This window comes from Tyto alba, unplaced genomic scaffold (assembly GCF_018691265.1).
Source record: "Tyto alba isolate M040663 unplaced genomic scaffold, T.alba_DEE_v4.0 Super-Scaffold_48, whole genome shotgun sequence".
NCBI lineage: Eukaryota > Metazoa > Chordata > Aves > Strigiformes > Tytonidae > Tyto > Tyto alba.
Genome location: NW_024881324.1, coordinates 16,148,537 through 16,168,299, shown reverse-complemented (window position 1 = coordinate 16,168,299; position 19,763 = coordinate 16,148,537). Strand labels below are relative to the sequence as shown.

Below are 19,763 nucleotides of genomic sequence, written 5' to 3'. Positions count from 1 at the left end.
ATGGTGAGGCTGGCACCCGCAGGGCTGTTGCGTGGGGAGCAGAGATGGGATAAGGGATGGGACGGGATGGGAAGCTTTCCCCGGTGCCGGGGGCAGGTGCCGGCAGGAGGGACGGAGCAGAGCGTGAGGTGGGAGCCTGGCCCAGGCCCAAGATGTCCCCTGAGAGCGTACGGCGGTATCCAGGGGTGGTGAGGAGAAGGCGGCAATTACGGGGCAGATGCACGGTGAGGGATGGTGCTGGGGTGGGAAGGGAGGGTGCAGAGGGTGGGAGGCAGGTGGATGGATGGCCCTGCCGAGAAGGACCGGGAAAGCAGTCCCCATCTGCAGGAGGAGGGCCGTGGGCATGGTGACTAAACTTCTTGTAAAAGGGGGTGGAGAAAGGAAAGGGAGGGACAAGAAGAAGGGAAAGAAAAAAACCTGCATGTCAAGTCTGAGGAAATGCTGTGGGAACTACAGCCAGGCGTCATTTTTTTTTTTTTTTTTTTTTTCTCTCTTCTTCTTCTTCTCTCTTCTCCCCTCGTGTAGCTGAGAGGAAGGAAAGGAAGAAAGAGAAGTAGCTAGCTCAAATGTGCCTCGCTCTGCTGCCGGGGCACGGGGGCTTGGCTGGAAAGATCTAGTTTCTCTTCGGTGGCAGGAAAAGGAGCCACAGGAGGAGGCAGAGACGGACACCCAGACATGCCCGTCCCGTCAGGCTGCTGGCTCCTTCTCCTGTGCCTCACTGCCGCTGGCAAACAGGTAAGGCTGCGCTGCCAGGGCTGAGCCGGAGAAGGGGGAAGGCGGGTGTCGCATCTCACCCCGGGGAGGTTTGTTTCTTCGCCTGTCGCTCGGAGGAGGCAGCGAAGTCGGAGCCTGTGGCATCTTGCACCGCTGGCACTGGCAGAGTGGGGTTTAGCAGAGCAGCTTCGACTGCCTTTTTTTTTTTTTTTCCCTCTGTTGTTTGGTTTTTGTTTTGTTTTTTCCCTGCAATTTGCCCTGTCTCACAAGCTTCTCTCACTTCTTTAAAATCAAAATAGCCCAAACCTAAAGCTCCAAAGGAAGCCAGAGGATCTGCAGGGAAAACAGCCTGCTCCTGCCCAGAGCAGGGTGTGAGAAACCAGAAAATATTTGCAGTGAGGTTGTTGAGGCATATAATTTGCATGTAGAGTAAAAATAAGGCAGACTCCACCCTACTGAACAGATTTGTTCAAGGGAGCATGAGCACACTTGTCCCTCAGACGTGGGACGAGCATGTAGGGTCTTCACAGCCCAGGTACAGCTTTTCAGCCTCCCCCGGCGGGGCGCAGTCCCCCTCGTGCTCTGCCCACCCCACCGTCCCAAACGCAGGGCACCCCTGAGCAGCGCCAGGAGGTGGGGCGATGTTGGGACACCAGGCCTACAGGTGGAAGACTGAGGCCCAGACCGGCTACGTGACTCGCTTGAAGGTTCACGTGCCGCTCACGACAGAGCCAGGAACCAAATCCTAATCTCGGGTCAGCTGCCCCAGAGGGGCAGCCCTTTCCTCTCAAGGGGAAAGATCTGAGCGGCGTTTGGCTCTGCGGTTGTTTGCAAACAGAGCGTGCTCTTTTGGCAGCTTCGTGCAGTGCCGGGTGGCTAATGGTCAGTGTGTTTCACCTTTGGGATCGTTGCTGGTCTTCCCTTGTTTTCAGAAGGACCATCTACAGCTTGCTCCTGCCGAGCCTTGTGAATGGCATACATCAGGTTTCCTCCAGAAGTTTAAATTTGCGGAATCTCGCTTTGCTTTTATCTAATTATACAGCGTAAAAATTATTCCTCACCCTCCAGGTTATTTAGTCCCTTCTCGACTGGCAGGCTGTTTGCAAATCCCATGCTACAGGCATTTTATTTCCTCCATTAACCAATGTTTGGCAGCCTCGATAACATTTCTATTTCCTTCATTTGAACTTCTAGTATTTCTCTGTGTCTCATTATTCTTGATTAGTTGTGTCATTTTAAGTGCTTCCCTCAACGTACTGCAATAACTGGGCCATGGCGAGGTTCCCTGAGAGCAAGGTGCAGCTTCAAGAAAAAAAAAAAAAGAAAAGATAAAAAAACCCAAACCAAAACAAAAAACCCTCTGCTGTCTACAGCTTACAATTTAATGTCTGACCGCACAGTCCTTCAGAGCCTTTCCTCTGGATCTCTGGTCCTAAATATGATGCCTAAAACCACACAGGCCTTTTTTCTCCTCTGAAATGTATGTTTCATTCTGTCCACCCTCACTCTTTAGGCTTCTCTTAAATTGCTGCTTTCCAGGTGTCTTCCATATGTATATGAATGAGCCTGCGTATTTGAAAAGTGATATTTACACCATAGCTTTCAGGTGGTTTGTCCCGTTCCTCAATATCCTCTCCATCTGTCTTTTTTTTTTTTTTTCCGCCCCAGTGTTCAGGACTCTGGTCAATGCCAAATGACAAGCAGAGTTCAGTGTTCTTTGTACTTTTGCTTCGGGTCACTAACCATTACGTATTTGCTCCCTTTTGGAGCCTTTTGGGTTTGGGGCAGTTGTTCCATTTGGAGTTTCCTCATTGCCTGGAACCTGCTCAACTCTTGACCAAATCTTGGAAATTCAGATTTCCGTGCTATAGCTCCCAGCATGTTTCGGGTAGGATGCAGGAGTCAGGAGGAGCTCCTCATTATTTCTCACCTCTCAGTGCATAGCCTTTCAGAGGATGCAAAACAGGGAACTTGTAGTTATTTGGGGCTGATGTGTAAAGTCTTTCCACTGCATTCAACACATGCTTAATTCTGAGTCTGTAAGTGGTTGCACAGGGCGCAACTTCCCATAGCCAATGCTTTGGATAAGTAGCAGTACAAAATAGTAGAGGGCTCCAGTAAAGTTGTGTAAGTTTACATAGGATGAGCCATACTTTGACAAAGAGACCATTAATCTAATATCCTGTCTGTAACAGTGAGCAGGACCTGCAAGCCAAGAATGTGAAAGCAAGGCAAGGCTGGAGAGATGCTGCTCCCCAGCAGCCTTTCAGGTTCTCATTCTCTTGACAAATTTGAACAGCAGTTTCTTAGAAGAGTGCTGTTTTCTGATGGAACAAAGTGTGAGAATAACTGTGGTAGGGCTGAAGTTAGTCTGGTGCACTTGCGTTAGTTTAGAGTTGATAATATGGTGGGGTAGTGGTAGGGCAGTGATATTTGCAATGTGTTTCCTGCGAAGAGTGAGAAGCACTTGGAAATGTAAGTTAATGAGTACTCATAATTCTGCTGAGAATAGACATGATCATCGTCATCATTTTCACCAAAGAGGAAACGGGAACAGAGAATTCGTGACTTGCTCTAGGTCACACACCGACTGTAGAGCAGAACTGCTGGGAGCCGAGCTCAGCCCTCCTTGTCTTGTGCTTCAGCCACAAGATGATCTTTCCAAGTGATTCGTCTTGGGCGCCTGTCAAAGGACACAGCATTTACCTCTGAGGCATGATCTGCTCAGCTTCTTTATACAGAATAGTCACATCCCTTTCCTTGCTTAACACCGATGACGAGCATAAATGTTTCTACCAGATAGGAGTTAAAGCCTGTGAGAATGTGCATTTGCAAATATGCAATAAACCAGTTACCTGGTTTCATGCCAAGGACTCTTTTTCCCTTGTGTGGCAGTGGGATGGGTTCTTACACTAATCCGTAATATTTACTTTATAGGGAAAGTTTGCTCGCTGCAAGCATCTGGAATTCTTTGTAACGTAGAAAAATTTTGGCCAAAATAAAAATTATCTTTTAACTTTCTAAAATGCACAGTCCTTATGATGAGAGGGGTTAAAAAAGAGCATAAAAACGTCCATGCTGTGTTACGTCATGGGCTCTCCTGGTCCAGTATTCCTGCTCTCATCAGGGCCAAAGGAATCTCTCAGTGAAGCAAAACTTCTGCAATATCTGATTTAAACTCCTAGGTTTATTCTGTCATCAACAGCAATGGGTTTCAAAGTTACTGTAATTCAATTATTTCACTTGTCAAAATGCCTTGCAGGAATGGTTTCTGCAAGGGAAACTGGAAACGTTTTTCACGGCTTTGCAGTTTTCCCCAGAACATGTGAAAAATCTTACAGCACCTCATATAAAAGGAATATAACGCATATAAAACTGAACCAATCCACAATTTGAGAAACCTCTGCCGCTTCTCTTTTCATGTTAAGCATCATCTTCCTGATCTAATTTCTTCTTTCCCACAAATGGGACCAAAACAAACCTTCACCACATTTCACGAGTCAGTAGAATTCAAAGATTATCAGCCATCTCGAGGGTAGTGACCAACGTCATTTATGGCCCAGGGCTTTCTTCATGCTGTGCCGGAAGAAAAAAAAAAAAAAAAAAACACTCAGGTCAAGCAGAGAGATTAACTGTGGCCCAAAGGATCTGTTTCTGTTGCCTGTTACTGTCATCCCGAGCAACCTCAAGCTCAGAAAAGTGGAATGTAATTTAACTGCTCTGCAAGAACCAGTGCAGATGGTAAAAGGGATGCGTGCATGACTACAGAGTAGGAAATCACGAAACCCTCAAAGTGGTGCCCTGTGGCATTTATACCTTAACACTATTTAGAGGAATCATATTTGAGTCACTTTGCTGTGTTTATCCATCTGTCCCTTGGAGTTCAAGTGGCGGACGACCCTGCTGTACTAGGTAGAGGCGTAGATGCAACAAAAAGGTAACCCCTGTTGCAAGGCTGCCCTCCTCCTGCTCCTCCCTGCCAACTTCCTCTCCGTATGGCCGGGTCTCCAGGAGGTGTTTGTGGTGACCAGAGCCAGGAGGGTTCCTCCCACCACACGCTGTAACCACAGAATCCAGACCTCCTTCCATCCCGTGCCCCGTGCTGCAAGGGACTGCTCTGCAGCGCGAAGGCTGCTGGATGCTTGGAGGAGGTGGTTGCTTCAGATGCTGGTTCAGCTAATTGGAGGCAACCAGCGGGGAGAAGAGGGAAATGGAGGTGGCTGGTTCATCGTGTCCTCAGCTGCAGCCGTACTTCTTGCACAGGCTGCCCCCTTCCTTTCCATGGAAACTCAACTTGCCCTGGCTTCTGCTGCAGCTGCTCACCCTCTGCTTCAGGGATGCATTGGTTGGCGTCGCCTGCACAGAGAAGCAGCTGCTCCGAGAATGGTTCGTGGTGACCGATGGAAAGCGTAAAGGCAAATATTTGTGTGTCATACGTGCAATATGAAAATTAAGTGCTGTTTAACCACGTTGCACTATGGACTTGGGAAGGCCTTGGTCCGTACAGCACAATAGCCTGCCTGCAAGAACTTGCCCCTTTTTATGACTTGCTCTTCTTTGAAAATGGTCCAAAGTTCATGTAGTAGAAGAGAGACTGTTGTCAGCCCTCCCCGAGCAACGAGGGCTGAAAGTCGCAGGGTGGGCTGCAGGAGGGAATCCTGCTCTGCAGGCTGCGCTGGCGCCCGGGGCAGCCTGCTCCGCGGCAGCAGTGTTTGGTGACACGCTTCAGCTCTGGGGAAATGCAAGTTTCCTGATTTTTCTTTGTTCGTGTGTCACCACAGCGTCCGGGCATATTTGTGATGTGGTGCCTCGCGGAGGGCTCAGCACCGCACCAGAGGAGCGGCGCTGACTTAGGCTCCGGGGCATCCTGGTTTTTATTCCCGTGCCACCACCTCAGCTGCTCCTCACAGTGCTTCCCATGGTTACCTTTTTTGTTTGTCTTCTCAGGGCGTGAGTTCTCTGGGCCAAGGGCTTGGCTTTCTGTGGTGTTTGAGCAGCGCTTAGGATGTCATGGCTGCAAACAAAGCCAAAGAGTCGTTAATCACTGCGGGATAGAGCCCCCCTCCATTTCCCACCGAAGTCACGGGGAGGTCTGCTCGCATGGGCCTAGGAAGGGAGCGGATACGTCCCCCCAGCCTCCTACCATCACGCAGGCTGCAGCATCCAACCCTCACCCTTATTCTCTGGATCCTTTTCTGCCCACGACCCCACCAGCATCCCCGCAGTGGGGTGGCATTCCCTGCACTGCTTGGCCAGATGTGTCCGTGGTGGCTCCCTGCATCGTCCCCCCGATGTCCCCAAAGGAGAGGCCGGAGCAGGGGCTGCGGCAGAGGATGGCAGCGCAGTGGGCAGGCAGAGAGCTGAGACCCAGAGCTGCCTCTCGGCTCTGCAGAACCCGCTGGCTGCTCCCCTCTTAAAATCTAGATAAAAGAGACCAGGAAAGGCTGTGTTCAGTAAAAGAGCCAAGCTGGCTGGTTTAATCCACCCTGCAAGAGCCAATTAGCCAAGGAGGGGGAAAAAAAAAAAAAATGAGGTCATTCACCCTCACCACTTTGTGGCTACTCCAAAAGAAAAAAAAAGTATATAGGATCTGTTCAAGAATGACAAAGAACAACACTTGTGACTGCAGATGGGTGCAGAATATATTTAGTCAGTGGTCAAAGTGGAGGGAAAAGAAAAAAAATGTTTTATGGAAAAAAAAATACTGTGAAGTTTTGTTAGGCAACCCATTAATCTGGAATACATATAGGGAAAAATGTGCTACTAGGTTCATATGAAGTCCTAAAAATTGCTTACATAGCATGCAAGGGAATCTATTTTGAGCATGTTATTTTGCTGCAGCGAATAGTTTTGCCTTATGAGCATCATGTTCTTCAGTAACTTTTCATTGTTCTGTAGCAAGGATGAGATGATTCCTTGACTCTGCTCTCAGAAGGAAGAAAAATTCTCCCCTGCAGTACCACATGTAGTAAAGCAGGCTGCTTACAGAAGTGAGCCAAAGCCTGTTCAAATCAGGGAGGAATATTTCCACCGACCTGACTGGCCCATGGTCCCCAGCAGAGCTGGTTCCTTGGGGCGACACCTAAAGAGTAAATGAACCAATTCTCACCCCAGTCCTGAGCCCTTTGATAACGGCAGAAATTCCCTTATGATGGAGAAGGTGCACATCTGATCATGCAGTTCTGACTATAACTCACACCGAGGCTGAACGGTCTGTGGGTGTTACACGCATCCCCTCTGTACAGCTATCATCCACAGTAAGGGCTACAGTCCTGCCACTGCCCTTCATATTTTGCCTGCAGAATGTTCAACATTTGTTCCATGTACGGTGTTAAAACCTAGAAGAAGGAAGCCAAAGCAAAGCATCAGGTGGTGAAAGCAGGCTTTCCCTCTTCTCTACAAGCTTTTTCGTTCTCCCTGGCAGCTCAGTTAGGATTGCAGGATTTCACCTCACACCATAAGAGTGTAACATGCATTATGTTCCACTCTCGGGGCCTGATAAAAGGAAAGGGTACATAAACATACAGATTTTTAAGCCCAGAAAGTCCCCATGAAATCTTAATCTGACATGCAGAAATAGCCCAGCCCAACAAATCTCTCATAGTCATTTCTTCATTAAGACTCAACTTCAGTTGATAAAGCATAGAAAAATAATCTGCTGATCTAAAATGCAAGAGGAGTGTGGTCCCCATAAATGATTGTGTCTTTAGTGCCCTTATTATTAGTAGTTTAAGCATGAATGGGTGTAGAGTGACTCATGTTGAGTCACTGAGAGTGTACCTGGAGCAGTGAGGTGGCTAAGCTTCCTGATTGAGTGCTGCTGTTGCACCTGTTTAATCTAGAAGAGATTTGCCTTTGCAGGCCTTTTCACAAGCATGTCTGGGTATTAGCTTCAGTAACGTCATTATCTTGCAGTTTTTATTTCTGCTTGCTATAGACTGTTGTCTTACTGTCAGACCTTTTTGTTAAATATTTTGGTTTGGTTAGCTTTTGGGTTTTTACTCTCTGATTCACCTTTAAAATACATTTTACCTAGTAGCTATTAGGCTTTGAATTGCTGTGTCAGCGAGGGCATGTAGGTTCAAACGTGAGGCTTTGCACCAAAGTGCCCGCAACGCGCAGAGGCTACCGACCGCCCAGTCGATGGGAATGTTAGGTGCACCCTCCTGGCTGTTGCATGAAGATGACTCCGTCTCTGAATGACGAACGCTGGGCACGCCATGGCGAGTCTTCAGTCCGCAGGAGAAAGCTGGCTGATCCACAGGTTGGGTCGGAAGCCGTTTCAGCCCTGCCACCTATCACCTCCGCCATCTCCCATCTGATATACCTGAGGTTCCTCTCTGCCTTACCCCCACTGCCCCGCTGCAGGAGCGGTCAGTGCGGCACTTCTCCTTCACGTAGCCTGCCAGCTAGAAATAACTCTGGTGGGTTTGAGATTGATGGATGGTCCTTCCCGTCGGTGGAGCAGCGCCGGCTGCTTAGGTATTTGCCTTTTGCTGCGCGCTAAAACAGAGGAGCGAGGGGAATAGTCAGGAGGGGGCTTTTACCGCTGTTTGCCCGCTTCCTGGCTGCAAGCTGCAGTGTTCTCCTGATTATCAGTTATTATCTCCTGATTATTATCCTGATTATCTCCTTATTATCAGTTTTGTCCCTCGTGTTCTTTCTGGCTTCTTTAGGTATTCAGGCTCTAGCAGGGTTTCAAGGACCTATTTTTAAGAGTGAAATAATATTTAGTTTTTAGCCGTTTCCCGGCTGTATTTTACCACGTGGTGGTAGTTCTGTGATGTGGTTCACTGGTCACTGGAAAGTTGACATCACCAAAAGCATTTCATTCACAATCTAAGATTTTCATCGTGAATTATAGACCTGCAAGCGAATAACTGGAATTGGAAATATGTGACTTGTGTGCTGCTTTGATTTAATTTTTATCAACAGTGGAGACTGTCTATGAGACAACTGTTGCATTCAGCATCCATGTGATTATGATTAAGTTTTTAACATAAGACTCTTCTTTCACCGTATAAATGCACAATTGTAAAAATTTCCAGAGTTGTTCATTGTGCACAGTACTATTACACGCCTCAATAGAGTGCCTGTGAGCACCAGCCACAGAGCAGCACCCATCAAGAGCCATATTCCATTTTTATTCTTAGATAATTTTTTAGGTAAATCTCTGAAAGGGGCAACAAGCTGAAGAAATCTGGATTTTGTTTAGCAATACTGCTGACCCAAATCAGATAGGGAGCTGGAAGGCTATGGCTGCACAGTCGGTACCTGTGAGAGGAGAGGAAGCGGCTCCTTTTTGAAGGAGAAAAACCAGCAGATGACTGCAGAGGTCATCCTAGCTGGATACCTGGGTGATGTGCTTGCAGGGGTTACTTCAGATCAGGAAATGTTGGTAACAGCTCAGCCCTCTTGATGAAGGCAAATAAAGCCCAAAATCCACAGAAATATTATAGTTCTACAGCATGCAAGTCTAAGGTCCCCAAAAGCAAGTGATCTGAATAAACTCAGGTTCCAAAGCATAAAGAACAAGTGGTGTGCAAGGCAGGACAGAACACAGCTGTATGTATCATAGGTACTTTGGTTCTATAATAGTACATGGAGAAAAAGAGGTGCTTTTCTCAGTGAAATGATGACAGATGACTTGAATACTGTCCAGAAACAATAACACTAGGCAGGAAGGTGTCATCTCAAGATAGTTGCCCCTTAACGTGTCCCTTTAGTGATAATCTTAGTCTTGCAAAGATCGAGATGTAATGAGCAAACCTCACTGAGGCCTCAGGTTCTTGTTCAGAAGTGACATGGGAAAAAGACTGTGGAAACCCCCGAGCTTGTTCTTCCAGATTTTTTTCTTTTAAAGGAAAGAGGCCCATGCAACTCTATCTTCTCTGAAATGTCTGTCTGAATATTCATCTGAGCAAGAAAGTAATTTTAGCATCCATGACACACAGCTTCTGCTGCCATCCGATTGCTCAATGGTACCAAGAATAAATATTTCCTTAAGCCTGAGGACAGGAATCTGAATGCTGCTGGTTCCCCCTTCAGAAGCACCTGTGTGTGTGTTTTTTCAAGGTCTGAGTAACACAGTGGTGCCTTGTAGCTCTGAGTCATCGAAGCTCTCCGACTGTACAAGCACACTCTTGCTTAGCGTCCTTTTCAACAAATAGGAAAAAAAAACAAAACAAAACAAAAAGCATCTGAAAAGGCTGCCTGCAGCTCAACACGAGAACACAGTTCTCCTGCAAACCTTGACATGAGCATACCTGTTTTTCCAAAGAAGTCACTGGTGCTACTTATGTGCAGGTGTTGGCATGCTCTACCGAACTGGATCCACCAAGCCCAGAGGAGGTTTGTCTTTTTTCCCCTGGGCTCTTCTCCTGTCAGATATACTTGTTCTAAGGTAATGTTAATCAGGCGGGAAAGTTGACTTTATTTTTTTAGGAACTGGTGCAAATTCATGTGCTTTGCACACTTTAGAAGTGACAAATTAAATGTACACAGGATACCTAGAGCTCTTTGAAGCACTCATTTGCACATGGTGGTGGTATTCAATGGGCAGCTTCATCAATAGTGAGACCGTCAAAGGAGTGGGCTTTGTCTTATTTAATCACTTCAGAGGATGCAGATACCTTCTCATTCATTGAGACCCCTTCTCTCTCTGGATAAGAGCTCTGCGATGTCCAAGTCGCTCTGACCCACAGGCCAGCACCCGATGAGAGGAAGGATGTTCCAGGGGTTACAGGGCAAACTTAAGACTTGGTTTGGTTTCCTGTCACCTCCATAAAACCAGCCGGCCTCGGGGTGCGAGTTCCTCATCTGCAAAATGAATTGCACTTCCCCGTCTCTGAAGGACACGGTGGCGGGAATGCGCTGGTGGTGGCGATGCTCCGGTCATCGTGCTGCCAGCAGCACGAGTACTTCCCAGCCCCTGAGGTGAAGCTGATGTCCAGTTTGACAGCGTGGCACATGCGATCCCCTGGCAGAGGGTTAAACAAGGGATAACCTGACTTCAACAGGGCTGTGTTAGTAAAGGAGCCCGAGTTTGGCTCCCACCCTAACAAAACCCCAAGTTGCTTGTGTTTCACTTCTTGTCCCCACACCTTTCATGCTTGGCGGGTCCAGTCAGCCCATACCAGGCCAAAATCCCTCACCTTCACGAGGAGGCTGGGCTCATGTGAGCACATGGGCACCAAGAACCTTGTCTTTACATTGCCGAGCATAAATCAAAGGAGGGAGTAGCGCAGCTCTGTGAATGCATTGGCTTCTGTGAAAAGGTGGGGGGAGGACACAGTCACAGAAGAGACTATGTACGGAGCATAGATGTATGCAGCTGCAGCTGTGAGTTACATGGCACCAATAGCCCCCTTTCTACAGTAAAGCAGGGAGGTATGAAACAGTTCCCAAAAGGTGGCCGAGCAAATGGCCTGTAGCCTCGGTGCCAGGGAATTGCTGCTTCTCAGGCTGAGCTGTGATTCTCAGAAATTATTCCAAACCCTTTACTGAATGCCCTTCAGCAGATTTGCATATCCTTCCTTAAAAAGGATGACTTTGCCCTTGTTTGACACTTCAGTAATTTTTTAGTCTTTTCTTCTAAAGAGGAACTATCAAACTGGGGCAAACAAGGAAGAAGAGGATGTTCTGTGACAAGAAGCAAGTGACTGGACCTGTTGTTGGTCTCCTCGTTACTTTTGTTGCCTTTTCAGAAGGCTGGGAATAGGGAATCAGTCGCTCAAGACCTTCTCTCTGCTTGCTCAGTCCTGCAACATCGCCTCAACCCCGTGCTGGCCAGCTTAGTGATTTAGCAGACGCTGCCTGAAGTGCATTACAGAAAATTAGCTCCTTCAATTACGGGAGTGTTTTCAGCCTTTCCCCTGGGACACTGAGTGGTGTCACTGTTCAGCTGCCAGGCTGGCCCAGCTTTCTGTTTCCTAGATGGCCTCTCACCTCGCCAGCACTGATCGTTATCCTGGGAGGTGCTGCTCAAACATGAAATGCAATGTTTGTTCCAAAAAAACATATAATCACAAGAAAGGTACTGCTAATGAATGTAAAGAAAGACACAAGGAAACATATGAGACAACACAAGATTTCTTGCAAGACTGGGCTCTTAGTTTGACCTGGGATTGTTGTAATGATAAAAAAATGGCCAGAAATCGTTTATAACCTGCAAAAGTACAGAAACTCAAGACCTCTGACTTGAGGTAGTTATTCTGTTCCAGACACAGCTAGTGCAGTTTTGATAAACACAAGTCATGCACCAACCCATGGCTCAAACTCCAGGCCAAAAGGCAGCATTTTAAAGAAAAATTTCAACCTTTTTGGTCATCTTTAAGTTGCATGACCCCTCCCAGCATTAGAAGAGGACAAGGCGCTCAAGGAAAAATATTTTCTATTTAAAGAGATTGCGACTGCTGAAACTAGAAAAGGAGGAAAGAGGAGAAGTAAAGACTTGGAGGAAACAAGGGCCGAACGCTAAGCAGAGGAATGGAAACCAGGATCAGTAGGCACGGGGCTGTCATATGCTATTAGATGGCAAAAGCTCCCTTTAACCAGCAGCAGAAGCTTTAGAGTAGCTTTCTCCAAGTAAATGAGATTTTTAACAACTGTATTCAGTAACGAAGGATTCCTTACTAGGGGCTAGATTTTGAATCACCGTATCTACTGCAAGATCAACAACTGTTTGTGAGGCGTTGAGTTGCCTGGAGAGTGGCTGCCGGGAGAGTCGCGGGCAGCCAGAGCAGGGCCAGCGAGGGGCTGGGCAGGGTGCTTGGCTGGCCGGGATCCCCAGCACAAGCCGAGCCCCGAGGCCTGGCCGAGGGAGCCGCGTGTGCTGGGCTGCGGGTAGGACCGCCAAGAGCAGCAAGGGGACGCGGAGGCCTCTAAGAGCCAGGGGCAACACTGCCGCCTGCTCTGCAAGTGCCCTCCCGCGTATATGTGTCAGGTGGTTTGGGGGCACGCTTTCCGTTGGTTTTTGGTTTGGTTTTTGAGAAGCAAAAAGCTGTTGGCTTAATTGCATCATCTCTCTGGATGGCCGCCTCAGTTCCATGAGGTCGTCTCTGCAGGACACAGTGGGAGTCATAAAAAGCTGCAAAATTCAAGTCCGGTATTTTCTGGGGCTAGTCAGAAGTATTGTGTATCCCAGTGGGAAGCTGGGAACTTCTTCTTTTTCAGGCGTATAAATCATTCACCCTAGTTGTTTGCTTAATGCTATACATTAAAGCTGTCAATTGCCCAGGTGTTGGTCTGAGGTCATATCCATGGAAGAGACTACAGAAGTATCTCTATGCCAATTTTTTTCTTTACAATTGTTTTAAAGTCATAGATTTCAAATAATGGAGTACTGTAAGAACAGGTGGTATAGCAGGCCAAAAGTTCATGACAAATTACAAGATTCTGTTATTTATCACCTGGCTGTATTACAAGTCCCTGTGCATACAGCATCAAGTACATATTCTTTGCATGTCTACAAAGCTCCTTTGAAGTCATAAATGTTGGGTAATTTTTACCGCTTAGCTATCTGAAACGCTACGTAGAAGGAAAGTTTCCTCCTCTCTGCTTTCCAGGTCTGTCGGTTCTCACATCCTCTCTCTCTCCTTCTCTGCTCCAGTTGTCACTACAGATCACTCTGCCGTGTGAAAGCGAACAACACTATGAATACTCTGGACGGTGCTGCACAAAGTGTGAGCCAGGTACGTGAGCACTGGGCGGCACTGGCTTCCTAACTGGAAAGCTCCTTAGAAACAGCTGTGTGGGTCAGGGAGGCAGCCCGCTCTGGGGACTGCTGCTCTCTTGGCACGCACCCTCGCACGTGGGTGCCTTCAGGCCTGCGAGCGCCTTCGAGTGCAGGAGTGGTCCTGCTGACCTCAGCAAAAGCCTTGGCAGCTGTTTCGCTGGGATAGCACTTGGCCGTCCGCGGGAGACAGAAAGCAGCCTGATTCTCATGCGTGTAGATAGGCGGCTCCCGGGCCACGGGCTTCATGGATGTTTCAGTGCCACGCTGAACGAGGGCCAAACGGAGGAACTGAAAAGGTGGCAGGCAGAAAGGATCATCCACAGCAGTGTTAGCCCAACCTGTGATTTTCCCGAAGCTCCTTAGGCAGCTGGCGTGTAGCTTACAATCTACTTGTCCTTCTCTCATTCATAGGAAAGTATATGTCTGCTAGATGCACTGGTACTTCTGATAGCATGTGTCAGCCATGTGGCCCAAACGAGTATATGGATGTCTGGAATGAAGAAGATAAATGCTTACTACATAAAATATGCGATCAAGGTGAGCTGTTCATACTGAAGAACCTTTTAATCCAAATTAGTGAAGCACAAAGATGAGAAAGCGGATCTAGGGAAGTCGCTTTGTTCAGGTACCTGATGCTGGTGGTTGGGCTTACAGAAGAGTCTGGTGGAGAGGGAGGTCCCCAGAGAGCAGATTCTGTGCTGTGCTGAGCACCACGTCCGTAGCCTCCATGCTGCTGATAATGATTATCTTCACTGGGGCCATTCAACCCTGGGAGTTGGCTCTTAAAGTTGTCCTTTTGCCCAGCATACTGTGCATGCACTTCTCCTAAGATATTTGTCTCTACCCTTGCAAAAGCTCTACAAAAAAAAGTACTGCTTAGGCATGCAATCAATGAGGAGCCCTGTGCTGATCAAGCATCTCCCATGCTTCTTGAAATATCACATTTCCTCTAACATTGAATGGTTTTGCATCTGGCAAAACAAATAGGCAATGCAAAGCAGATAGGTAGATCAGGAGGTTCATAAACTCGAGGCTTATTATCAGAGAGATTTTTACTCCCATCTGCTTTCTCTTTTAGGGAAAGCTTTGAGAGAAGTGAACCCAGGGAACAGCACGTTCCAGCGGCAGTGTGCTTGTACGATGGGCTACCACTGGAATGAAGACTGCGACTGCTGTCAGCGAAATACCATATGTGCTCCAGGATTCGGAGTCGAGCATCCTGGTAAGATACAGGAAGGGAATGTATGAACTGAAATGTCCAGCTGAGGCCTACAGGATGAGGCCAGCGTGGCGTGGGTTGTGACGTTACAGAGGACTCTCAGATGACTGTTAACAGAAGGTGTGTATCGGGGTTATCATTACTGCTGCGTATAACCCTCCTAGACTATTTGCATTTTGAAGGCGTCTACCTCTGTGGTTCAAATAGTATCTTGGATCAAGTGATTTTTGCAAGATAGCACATGGACATGGCAAGGTGCTCAGTGCATTTCTGATGTTTGCTGAGGTGTCTGACTGTGAGTCACTGGATCATGCATTGCTCCAGTATTCGGAGAAGCAGTCCAGTGGGGATTGCTCCTGATGCTGGGTTTGAAATAGGTTTTTGTCCAACTACTTTGCTTTGCCATTTTATAATGTTATAAGCAAGTTAAAAGTGATTAACATCTTTCAGGTAGCGCAAGTATTTTGTTTTAGATGACTTGCAATGCAGTGATTTATTACAGATGTTTAGCGTAGTCTTAAGTCTGATCAAAAACAAAATACAGTTGCTTTGTGGGTAGAAAATAGAGACAGTCAAGTTCAGAGTTGTAGCGAACACTGGGAACAGATGTGCCAAGCATGAGGAACCCCAAAAAAGCGGCATATAAGAGAGTAATGGCAGATGAAATGCTGCATGGCCCTGGAGCGCAGTGGTGAAGTTTCTTCTCCAGTCTAGCAAATCCTGACACAGCATTTTGTTTACTGTGGCTTCATAGAAGTGACACCACCAGTTAGCATTGCTGTCTGTGGCATACCATTGACCCGAGGAAGTTAATGGAAGGGGAAGGATATAATAGCTGTGTGTTATTTTACAATAACTTCAAATGACTCCTTCTCATTTCTCATTTTGATCATGTGAAGAGGTGCTCAGGTGAGACTATCATACTTTTTTTTGCTTACCTGTGACTGTCATTGCTGCTCTAATATAATCTAAGATCCTTCTCTCTTCAGAGAACCTTTCCAAGGGGCCTGGGGGGACAGGGTGGACCAGGGGGGTGGGGAGCATAGTCACCTTTTCCTCACCTGAAAGGAACCCACGGAAACTCAGCTATGAAGTTTTTCTTCCTTTACTACACACAGTGGAACAAGACAAGGACACAATGTGTATACCATGTGCCAGAGGCTACTTCTCAAAGGTTGCTTCATCCACCGAAGAGTGTAAATCCTGGACCAAGTAAGTCCCTGTGTCTTGTAAAAGGATCACAACAGCCAGAGGCAGGGAGACGCTCGGACAAAAGCATTTTCCAGTGGGGTGTTTCAGGCTGTCTGCAGAGCACACAGAGCATCTCTGTTGGCTGTGCAGCCATAAAGGCATTCTCACCCTGAACCTTGAGTTCTCCTTGGGGGGGAGCAAGAGAGAGCAGTAGCAACAGAACTGCTGAGCTGACACAGTTGAAAATAAAGGTATCTGAGGTTCTTAAGGGTGGAAAAATGCAGAAGAAATGTTATACGTTACAACAGAAAGTACTACTCTGCACAAGTGTAGGAGCCATGACAAGCTTCCTCTTTGAGAACTTAGCCTCTTTGTTTTTTTTTTAGCTGTACAGCTCTAGGAATGGCAGAAATTGTGCCTGGGACTGACAAGTCAGATGCAGTTTGTGTGGAACGGAAGCTGCCTGAGCCATCGGAAGACGGTTTGTGTCTGTTAGGTTATCTGTTAGAAAGTAGCAGGGAGGAGGAGGGATGTGTTACTAAGGTTCTTGGCTGGCTTAACTCCATTCCCGTTGTGGGTGACTCTAGGGACAACAGCTGTAGACCAAGACAGCATTCTTGGAAAATCCCACCATTAAAGATTACTTTAAGTCTGGAGGCTTGAGGGCCCATGTCCACTGCTCAGCAGAGCTTTACACCTCCCACTGAAACTGCATGGCAAGCAGCATTGCTGTTATACCCATGTCCTCCATCACATTTACAGCTCTTTCATTTTTTTCCGCCTGCTGATTTCCATACACACGTTATCTGTGTAAAGGCTAGCAGCTTCTTTCCATGCTCATTTTACAGCAGTGGATACAGTCACCGCTGAACGTAGCTCTCCCTTCCTGCTCACTGCCCATGTCCTTCTCCAGTGTGGATACCAGGGAGGCTGCTTGCCTGGCGTGCACTGATCCTTCATAACCTGAGATAAAGGACAAATTTTACCATCTGAATTCTATAGTCTCCATGAGATGTATGTCCTCTGTCCCCTGAGGAAGAGCAAGCACAGCCCGTGGGCTGCTGGCAGCCTGTAAGGGGACTTCCAGAGGAGCATGACTGGATCACACCTCTCTGAACAAGACTCTGGTTTTATGGAGATTGCTCAGTACCAGGTACCTTCAGTAAGGCTGCTTGTTGCAGAACTAGATGAGTGTTAGAGCTGTTGGCCTTGTTACGGAAACTGAAAAGCAAATAGAAAGGAAAAGAAACCCTCTTCTGTGGAAAAGCAGGTAAAATGAGCAAGTACTGCTGAGTGCAAGCCGCGTGTTGATGGCACTATCTTTCTTACATCTTGCAGGAACAAACAGGATCTTATATGTGTTGATTGTCATCTTGTTTTTTGTGGCATTAATTGGCATTGTCATCTTCATCATCTACTACAAGAATAAGGGCAAAAAGCTGACAGGTATGTGATAGCTAATGATATTCGTGAATGTGACAACTGCATGACGCTCTGTGCACTCTGATTTCCTGGGTAACCACCAGGTCAAGAAACTCAGGAGTTATTTTGGAAGTTCTGTGCTACCCCTGTATTTGTCCCTATGGACATGCTTTAGCTCAAAGCCGGGCTTCAAATTCCTTTCCTCTAGGCAGGCAGCATATTACACTTAGGCAGAGTGCACACCCCGTGGTATCCTGCAGCCCTGGACACGGGGTGACCGCCCTCAGGGTGGATGCAGGGGGGCTGGTGCTGGGGGCTTTCACCGCAGCACGGCTGCCCCGCACCAGGTGGTGCAGCAGACCCCCGGGCCGAAGGGAAGCAGGGACAGACATGGGGGGCTTTCGCCACCTCCTGTCTCCTTCCTCCCACTTTCCCCCTCCCCTGAAACCTACATCTGGACAGGTTAAAATATGGATCTCAAGACAAAGGCCTGGTGTGTATCTGAAAACATGATGGAGGCAATGTTTTTAGCTGAGTGCCAAAGTTTTGATGAGGTATGGAAGAAATACTAGAAAGGAATAGAATAAACATTAAAAGTAGAAAACCAGAAAAATTCTAGCTAAGGCATACTGGATGAGTGGTGTACTGAATATATTATTAATACAACAGAAATATCTTCAGCAGTTACTCAACTCTGTATTAAGCCCTGGATCACCTTAGTTAAGGACATACCCATATTGTTATTTTCATTTTTTATTTTCTCTCCCTAAGCATGGAAAGCTTTTCATGGTGTAGTTTTTCCATCATCTCCTTTCCCAAGCCCTAGCAATTTATGAAATGTTTTAGGAGCAGTGGAAGGGAAGACAGCAACCCTCTCCTGTAAAGTGTATTTCAACGTGTGTTTTAGAAATAGGCTGCCTCTGCCACACTAAACATGGGTTGTGCTAAATCTGGAATTCCTGGGATGGGCTGGAGGAAATTGTGACTCTCCTTGCAAACCAAATACTTACAATGCAAAGCAGGTTAGGGTTAAGAACAAAGCAGGTTAGAACAAATTATGTTCTTTTATTTGACGTTTCTATTGCCCTGCTGCTCTGCAGCGACAGTCCTTCATTGCCTTTGCGTGGCAAATCCTGCTAACCAGAGCCCCAGGGACTTGCAGGCTCAGGAAGAAGCTCTGCCTGCTTGGGGGGGGACTGATGGTAAATGTGCAAAATCATTGCTGGGAACTGGCAGTGGCTACCCTGCTGATCTATCTTCAGACATACAAAACCAGCATAAGCTTCAAATGTACATGAGAACTGAGCCCTACAAAATCTCCGGACAGCATAAACAGGAAACAAGAATTGCTAACTCTATAAAGTGGCAGGCTTTACCATAGAGCATTGTCAGACTTAATGCCCTTCCTTGGGAGATACTCCAAATCAGTGAATTTCCCCATTAAGTATACCATGATTAAGTGGAATACGCTATATTTGAGCCTGCTATCCCATGGCTTACCCTCCTCTCTCCAGGTTCTTCACTCCTGGCTGAGAATGGCCTTTGGGCCATCCATGTGACAGCTCTTGAAATAGACTGTACGGCTGCAAGCGGGTCGGTATTGAGCCAGTCATAGCTTGGTGTGACATATGACCAGGAAAGAAACCCCATTTGATGTGGAACACAGTTTAACTGTGGTCTATTTTAGGAGCTTGGAAACATTTGTTCCACAGAAATACATTCCTGTTCCAGTTACAATGAATCCTCAGCTAGACCGACACTGGGACACTTCAACAGTCAGTAAAAACAGTCTCGCTGGTTTTTATTTAATATGATATTGCGGATTGTGAATGACTGTGGGTGTTTAGGTCTGTGGCTAACTTCAGTGCCTGCCATATGTTACAGCTACTCTTTTTGTTTTCCCTACAGCAGACCTACAGAACTGGGCTAACGAAGTGTGCAGCCAAATAAAAGGAACAAAGGTAAAGTCAAGGACACTAGCATTTTCTCTTTGTTTTACGCTTTACTCATGGCATTCCTGACACTCCTCCTGAAGCAGACTCCACGTTAATGTTTGGCTAGAAAACAAGTTTGGAGTTCCTCAAAAAATGCTCGCAGCTTTGGCTTTTTCAGTCTGGTTTTCTGTAAATATGAGGCGTATGAAATCACCATTCTCAAATAGCTTCTGAACCTGCTCTCTGGTTTCAGCCAGTTTTAACAGTGGTAAAAGTCTCTGGGATGATTAAGTATTTATGAGAAGGAAGTTAAACATGAGCCCATTGGTTACTGAGCACCTGAGACTCTGCCTAGGAGAGAGGCTTTCTAAATCCTAAGAACAGGAAAAGCTTCAGTTGACTTTGCACCTTTTTACATACCAGAGTGCTTGCAGGGGAGAAACCTGGATTTGGGGCAATGCCAAGAATGCCAGACATGCAAGGCATTGAGCCCAGTGCCATCAGCTAAAGAAACTGGCTGTGAGACATCTTAATTCTAGTGCTCGAA

General features: G+C 47.0%; 1 protein-coding gene across 1 annotated transcript in view; it reads left to right on the top strand.

Moving 5' to 3' along the window:
• TNFRSF11A (TNF receptor superfamily member 11a) overlaps window positions 1-19,763 on the top strand; it is a 29,180-nt gene continuing 9,417 nt past the window's right edge. Inside the window, exons 1-8 of the mRNA XM_032992017.2 lie at window positions 1-735; window positions 13,325-13,406; window positions 13,862-13,987; window positions 14,529-14,672; window positions 15,788-15,881; window positions 16,247-16,341; window positions 17,199-17,306; window positions 19,191-19,243. Coding sequence (XP_032847908.2) covers window positions 676-735; window positions 13,325-13,406; window positions 13,862-13,987; window positions 14,529-14,672; window positions 15,788-15,881; window positions 16,247-16,341; window positions 17,199-17,306; window positions 19,191-19,243 — 762 coding nt within the window. The 5' untranslated portion in view covers window positions 1-675. The remainder of the gene's footprint in view (window positions 736-13,324; window positions 13,407-13,861; window positions 13,988-14,528; window positions 14,673-15,787; window positions 15,882-16,246; window positions 16,342-17,198; window positions 17,307-19,190; window positions 19,244-19,763) is intronic.